This window comes from Atheta coriaria, unplaced genomic scaffold (assembly GCF_025399875.1).
Source record: "Atheta coriaria isolate IRGN ID8LTWV9N9 unplaced genomic scaffold, Caltech_Dcor_3.1 hic_scaffold_9_pilon, whole genome shotgun sequence".
Taxonomy (NCBI): domain Eukaryota; kingdom Metazoa; phylum Arthropoda; class Insecta; order Coleoptera; family Staphylinidae; genus Dalotia; species Dalotia coriaria.
In genome coordinates this window covers 7,072,960-7,080,085 of record NW_027045451.1, presented here as the reverse complement: position 1 = coordinate 7,080,085, position 7,126 = coordinate 7,072,960, and the positions used below count along the sequence as shown (strand labels likewise).

General features: G+C 33.6%; 2 protein-coding genes across 2 annotated transcripts; one reads left to right on the top strand and one right to left on the bottom strand.

Annotated features, from left to right (window-relative positions):
- Window positions 1-3,593: 3,593 nt before the first annotated feature.
- On the bottom strand, window positions 3,594-4,737 carry vih (ubiquitin conjugating enzyme vih). Its single transcript, XM_065311925.1, has 2 exons — window positions 4,503-4,737; window positions 3,594-4,422 (listed from the first exon to the last, which is right to left on the bottom strand). The coding sequence occupies exons 1-2, from the start codon at window positions 4,604-4,606 to the stop codon at window positions 4,002-4,004; spliced, it is 525 nt and encodes a 174-aa protein (XP_065167997.1). The 5' UTR covers window positions 4,607-4,737; the 3' UTR covers window positions 3,594-4,001.
- A 406-nt stretch (window positions 4,738-5,143) lies between these two features.
- On the top strand, window positions 5,144-6,978 carry LOC135798935 (trafficking protein particle complex subunit 13). The gene is made up of 6 exons (XM_065311924.1): window positions 5,144-5,470; window positions 5,530-5,908; window positions 5,970-6,184; window positions 6,243-6,469; window positions 6,532-6,632; window positions 6,686-6,978. The coding sequence occupies exons 1-6, from the start codon at window positions 5,434-5,436 to the stop codon at window positions 6,921-6,923; spliced, it is 1,197 nt and encodes a 398-aa protein (XP_065167996.1). The 5' UTR covers window positions 5,144-5,433; the 3' UTR covers window positions 6,924-6,978.
- Window positions 6,979-7,126: the final 148 nt, after the last annotated feature.

The following is a 7,126-nucleotide window of genomic DNA, read 5'->3' as shown; positions in this document are numbered from 1 at the left end:
GTATGTAAAGTAAGTATATATGGTGTAGAAAACACCCTATATCTCGTGAACGAATTGACATTTTTAAAGTTTGTCACTGTCATTTTAAAGCTTGAGAGTTACTCTACACGATGCACACATTGTCAATCTTCTAGTCCTTTTAGAAGTGCCCCAAAACTCTCTATAAATATTAAAAACATGGCACGCAAAACACCCTGTATCTTGCGAACTAATTGAATTTTTAAAGTTTGTTACGGCAATTTTAAAGTTTGAAAGTCTCCCTACACAATGCATTCCTTTTCAATCTTCTAGCCCTTTCGGAAGTACCCTAAAATGCCTTTTAAAAAATTACATTTTTCAAAATAAATTTAAACATGGTGTAAAAAAACGCGATCCATATCTTTTCAACCCCCAAACCTTTCTAGAAGTGCCCTAAAAAGCACTTCAAAAATAGCCATTTTTGTCCCAAAAATTTCATTATTTGGTCAAATAACAGCGTCGAACTTTATTGTTAAAATTTTTTTCGGTCGAAGAACAGGGTCGAGTTTTTTTCTTACTTTTTTTGGTCATAGAACAAGGTCGAAATTTTTTAGTCGAATAACAGGGTTGAACTTTTTTCTTAATTTTTTTTTCCTTGAACAACACAGTCGAACTTTATTCTTAAAGTTTTCTTGTTAAAACATTAATTTAAAAGTTGGAATTTTAACTTCCTAAACGATAAATCATTAATTTTTTTTTAAATTAATAAAAGTTTTTAATTATGAAAAAATTGGCGGAGGCGCCTGACATTTAAAAAAATTGTATAATTAAATATTGAGAACTACTTCATTGTGTAGGGGAGCTCCTAATGATACAATTTAATCAACTTTTCACCAAATAGCAGTAAGGAATTTTTCAGTAAATCTCATTAAGTGAAATGTGCACTACCATCGAGACTTAAGAATCAATTATCTCAGGAACTAATAGAGATAAACTAAAACCAAAAACACCCCGATGTTCAGCATCAAATCCTAGATAAGATAACATTTAAAAAAATTTAAATATAACATGTGCCTAAAAAAATTTCCGTCGCAATTTTCTCGGAAAATAATAAAGATAGAAAAGAACTTTCTTCATTTTGTTCATGCCTTGATATGGATCTATAAAATGGCAGATTTAGTTTTTCAATTTTCTAAAGTTGACCAAAGACCTCTCAAAAAGATCTAGAGGTTACACTTGACTCTTTTTGGAGTAAAAAAAAATTTTTTAAGCTAAAAGAAAATGGAAAACGCTAATCGATTGAGTTTTCCACGGGGATGAAAGATATAAAGTCAATTTTCCGATAACATCATTATTTCGGAAAATTGGTGGTACATTCTAAACGCATCAAATAAAACCTCCTTTCCGATTTTCCACAAATCTTTCCAATTGAAGTAAGACATCAACAGGATTTCATTAATCCTGGTTTGGTTGCCCTATCATAATTAGTTTTCATGTTATTGACCATTTTTAATTAATACGTAAGTGTTGGTAACTGAAAATTTTCTCATGTTATATAATGTAAAATGTAATTCTACATACAAATATAAGAACCGTTTGTCTCTATCTGTAATAGTTTTCAAGATAATGGCGGAAAACTGAAATATAGATCGCGTAGAGTGACTCTTGGACTTTAATATGGCGGTGTTAAACACTAAAAAAGTCAATTAGTTCGGGAGATACAAGGTGTTTCCCACACCATGTTTTCAATTTTTTTGAAAAGTGCCAATTTCTTAAGGGCATATTAGGACACTTTCGGATGGGCTAGAAGATTGAAAAGGTATACATAGTGTAGGGAGACTTTCGAGCTTTAAAACTGCCGTGAGAAACTTTAAAAAAGTCAATTAGTTCGCGAGATACAAGATGTTTTGTGCGCCATGTTTTTAATTTGCTTGATAATTTATTTCCACCATTTTTGACAGTGAATAACTAAAAGAGATAGCAACCAGAAAATTAAAGATTATGGAAAATTGGGAAATTCTCTAGAAGATAGAAATTTAAATACAAATCAAGTGTGCAGTTCACATGCGGTAGAAGTAAAACCTTCAGAACACTGTACTGCGAGAGTATGAGACGAAAGTAGTATCAGGAATGGGATAATTATAGGGTTTATTTATTATAATATTGGAACCATGGGTAAAAGTTATTTATTATTTTTCTGCCGATATTCACGACACTTATTGGCATTAGTTTTTGGCATACTTGAAGAATGTTATTATTTTATTAAAAAAAAAAGAATCAAGTGGCTTGTGGTAAGCTACGAAGCATCGCAGAAATAGAAGACGAAGATAATAGGAAACACTGTATATTTGTGTTCTTTTATTCTCTCGCAGGCTAAACCATATAAACGAATACGTTGAATATGTTTTCTCTTTTTAGTGTCGTTTCATTAATTTTGAAATCACAACGATTCTAAGGAAGTTTTCACTTCGAAAGCCAACAATTTCACCCTTTCGGTATAAATTCAACCGAACTTCCCTAGTTCCAAATTTACCATTACGGAGAATAAAATTCATCATCGTTAGAGCCTGCATGGAAAATTCGGAGCTGGCGTATCCGTAGAACTTGTTTTTTTTTTATTTTTCAAGGTTATATACAGGATGTTATGATAGTATTTTAGGTGAGCAGGGTCGGCTTTATTGCATCGTGCTAGGCTGCAGGGTAGTATTAAGTACGTGTCGTTCACTTAACCGCTTCCAAGCTTCTAAGCTTCCAAACTTTGCATTGCTAAGTTTTCTTAATTGCATTGCCCGCCGATGTTTTCCTTGAATGCTAGTGTTCGGATGGGAATTCACCTCCCCCGTGGCGCCTTCGTACTTGTGGGCAAATGTAATTTATGACGAATTGCAGTGTCCTCAGCTCTCTTTCGTTGGCGACACTGTCAATATTGCTTGAAAAGTTATGAAGTGAAAAGTTATTACAAGTAGATGCTTAAATTAGTCTTCCGATGGGATTTTACCTCCCCTGTGGCGTCTCCGCATTTTTATGCCACTTTAGAAATGACCCTTGCATTGCCCGCCGATGTTTTCCTTGTATGCTAGTGTTTGTAACGAGCTTGAACATTTGGTTTTTTAGCCGTAGCAAATTTTGATCAAAAAGACATGTGTTTCTGCTTTGAGCCATTGTAAAGTTTTTGGGATGCAATTTCGTGTTTGCCATCCATGACACGGCTCGCTTTTGGGTGAGCCTGCTTTGAGCGCGGCTAGTGCTAAACGCCCTGCCTGTTTGAGACGCTAATTTTTTTCCAAATTTTCTTATTAGTAATCATCGGACTTACCCTGTATTCCATTTCTACACTTATAGTTTCTGAGTAAAGTTAAGTAAACACTTACTGTACGCTTATAGTTTCGTTTAATCGTGTGCGGGCGGAGAAGCACGATCACGCTTCGAGATTTGAACGTGCGCCTGTGCATTCCGCAAGTCTGAGAAATGTGCCAAGCAAGCCTGAGAAATGTGCCAAGCAAGTCTGAGAAATGTGCTTAGCCCGAAAATTCTAGATCGCCCTTCTCGCCAGTTATACAAAAAAACTCCCACATTGTCACCCAAAAAGTGATTTTCAATTTTTCCAATGAATTTTCAATACTAAATGCAACAAATTTTCTTTGGAGATACATTTATTCATCAATTATTCCTAGAAAATTCATGATTTCAAACAAACATACAATTCACAAAAATTTAATAAACAGTGACATGGAATCCATTAAATTAAATCAACAGTTTTGATGTCAGCACAATGATCATTTAAATACCTCATGTATACAGATGAATGAAAAATGAACAATAATGAATGTAATACAATATAAAGACACAATAAGTATATAAAAATAAGATCAGGAATATGTTTTTCATACACCACATAATGTAAAATTTTGTTAATGAACTTTGAGTCCAATTTGAACATTTGACATGTATATGATTAACTGACCTCAAACAATTTACAAGTATGTAAATATGTAAAAAAGCCCTAATTAAAAATTAAACTAAATGAATCATTGGTGTAAATTTTACAACTCTTTGTATACTTCCAGTACATGTTTCTTATATTCTTCAGGGTCTTTCCATAAGTCAGCTGCTAAAGCATTCAATGGACTATAAATGTTTGGCTCACCCAGCAATGCTTGAATTGATAATAAAATAGTTCTAACATCATATAATGCTGACCATTTGTCTTTCAGGATGTCTAGGCATATATTGCCATTTGTATCCACATTTGGATGAAACACAGCTGTAATAAATTTCACAATAGGAGCTGTGTAGGGATAGGAGTTGGGAAACTGTAAACTTAGCTTGTACTTTTGATTCTCATAGACGGAATCATTAGGACCTGATATTGTGCCAATCCATTTAAAAAGATTTTCGCCTTCTGGGAACGCAGATATACTCTTTTCTTGATTCATCATTAAAGTCATGAGCTCTTTGTGAAGTCTGAAAGCATAGGAATAGAAATAATGATTTTTTTGCTCTGAAGCTTATCAGGTAAATGAGGTTACAACAAAGAAATTTACCTTTTCGAGACGGCGTGGTTGTCCGATGATACTTTCTTACTGTCGTCGCTTTGTTTCACGCCACTCGATTGCTGTTCGTGGTGCGGGTTAACGTTTTGTGCCATTTTATAACAGAATAATTGGGTAAAGTCTTTGATCTTATAGTACGTTAGTGCACTGATAAACCTGATAAATGCGTTAATGAATCTGACAGCTGCTGATTGAAGTTCGGTACATTTCAAAATGCACCAATCAGAAGATGTGAATCTCGTGATTCTTCAATTGCAACGCTGTACATTAATTACAATTTAAATGCGCAAGCGTACAAAGACAATTTATTATTTTGAGAATTTTAAACCCTTAAACATAAAAGAGTTGCTTTAATTATTATTTTTTAACAGTGTGCCATTGCTCTAAAACAAAAATTAAAAATGAAAACAAAATATATCGAAGATTGTCGATGTTTCTGAAAGTAAAATTTTCTTCTAATATTTTCACGTTGTTTAGGCCACAAATGTACAATTTCTTTCAATTAATTATCATTTTAAATCATTTAGTTTATATCAATTACAATGTATTAACCAAAACCTAAATATTCTAAATTGCAAAAAGCGTAAGCTGGGCAACATTGCATCTTTTCCCCTCTTCAAATTTTACTTTTCACTCGATAAACTTACACCGCTTACACCTGCTAACACCAACCCTGTTTTGCATGGCAGCCGGAGGTGTCAGCAAATCAACAAAATAAATAAATAGGAACAAATTTAAACAATAACACCAGCTTACGCCCAAACAAATTCCACAATCAGTGTAATATATCCCAAAACAGTTACGTATTTAACTAGAGTGCAATAAGTAGACATATCTGCGCATTCGGTTGAATGAATTGAAGGAAATGAGCTTCCAACTTCATTAATGAAAAGCTATTGATTATTTGCATAAAACAATCAAAATGCAAGCCACAGAAGAACATTTACTTTCTCTTAAAGGTAGGCACAGTAAAACACTTACTTCAAAAGTAAACTTACTAAACACTTCTATATTCTAGTGATGAGATTAACTCGTCCTACACTCTCTAGCCCCTTACCAATAACATGTGATAGCAAAGATTTACCTTGCAATTTGTTAAATGAAGCACTGCATAAAGATGCAACAGCTGTGCAAGGTGCTGAGACACTTTCCATTGGTCAGTTTCTTCTACTGCCACAAAGTCCAGTCAACATTTATTTGGGAGAGACTTTCTCCAGTTTAATAAGTGTATATTCAGAGACACAGCAGCCAGTCAATAATGTTACAATAAAGATTGACCTGCAAACAAGCTCCCAAAGACTGCCCCTGTCATCTAATCCAGTTGCAAAGAACTTAAAAAGTGATGAAAATGTTAATATTGTTATTCATCATGAAGTCAAAGAAATTGGTACTCACATGTAAGTCCATTTAACTTTTCGAAAGTAAAAGAAACTAAGTCAACAGTAATAATAATTTCAGACTGGTATGTGAAGTTATGTATAATAATGCAATGGGAGTGCCTACATCATTTAGGAAATTTTTTAAGATTCAAGTATTAAAACCACTTGATGTCAAGACAAAGTTCTACAATGCTGAGAATGATGATGTGTACCTAGAGGCACAGGTTAATAATATCACAGCTGGACCAATATGTTTAGAGAAAATAGCATTAGATGCATCCAATTTATTTAAAGGTAAGTAAGAAATTCGAAATTAAACAAATAAATACTTAATTCTGTTATTTCATTACAGTTATATCATTAAATAATGTACCAAACGGTGATAGTGTCTTTGGTAAAACTATCGTTCTTCAGCCGAACACAGTATGCCAATTTTTATACTGTTTAACGCCGGATGCAAAACTATCTTCAGATTTAAAAATGTTGAGCGGCGCGACTAATATTGGAAAACTAGATATTGTATGGCGATCAAATCTCGGCGAACGTGGAAGACTACAAACTAGTCAATTACAAAGAATGGTATATTTTATATACCCTTAAATAAGTAAGTCTATTAAACTTATAACATCTTTAATTTTTAGGGACCTGATTATGGAGATGTGCGATTATCCGTGTCAGAACTTCCAAACTTTGTAGTGCTGGAGAAAGTTTTTAAGTTTAAATGTCGTATTATTAATAACTGGTAAGAAAAACTAATTTTAATACGATCATATTTTAATTCATGTTTTTTACTAGTGATCGCACGCTTGATTTAATCGTAACTTTCGATGACACTGAAGGGATCGCCTGGTCCGGGATATCGAGCAAAAACTTGAAGAGCATTCCAACTCGATCGTCTTGCGAAATCGACATTGAAGCGATTCCGATGCTACCTGGCCTACGATCGATTGCAGGAATCAAGCTAGTCGACACGCTGTTGAAACGTACATATAGTTATGATGACTTAGGTCAAGTATTCGTAATTGTTGATTAATGTACGATGATTTATCTCTGAAAAAAATTATAATAAAAGTTATATAAATTATAAAGACCAGTTGATATACATAATACACCCACTTTTTCTTCTACAGGATGAGTTTATAATATACATAAACTAACATTGTTGTGACGGATGCTAATGATTAGGGATTGTCCTGTATGAAAATGCAGTCGTTGCATTTTCTTATCGCGGTCAAA

Bases quoted from the DNA above. Each gene is read 5' to 3' on its own strand.
- vih (XM_065311925.1), bottom strand. From the start codon at position 4,606: ATGGCACAAAACGTTAACCCGCACCACGAACAGCAATCGAGTGGCGTG. The intron at 4,423-4,502 runs GTAAATTTCTTT...CTATGCTTTCAG, and splicing joins AACCACGCCGTCTCGAAAAG to ACTTCACAAAGAGCTCATGA.
- LOC135798935 (XM_065311924.1), top strand. From the start codon at position 5,434: ATGCAAGCCACAGAAGAACATTTACTTTCTCTTAAAG. The intron at 6,185-6,242 runs GTAAGTAAGAAA...ATTTCATTACAG, and splicing joins TGCATCCAATTTATTTAAAG to TTATATCATTAAATAATGTA. The intron at 6,470-6,531 runs GTATATTTTATA...TTTAATTTTTAG, and splicing joins CTAGTCAATTACAAAGAATG to GGACCTGATTATGGAGATGT.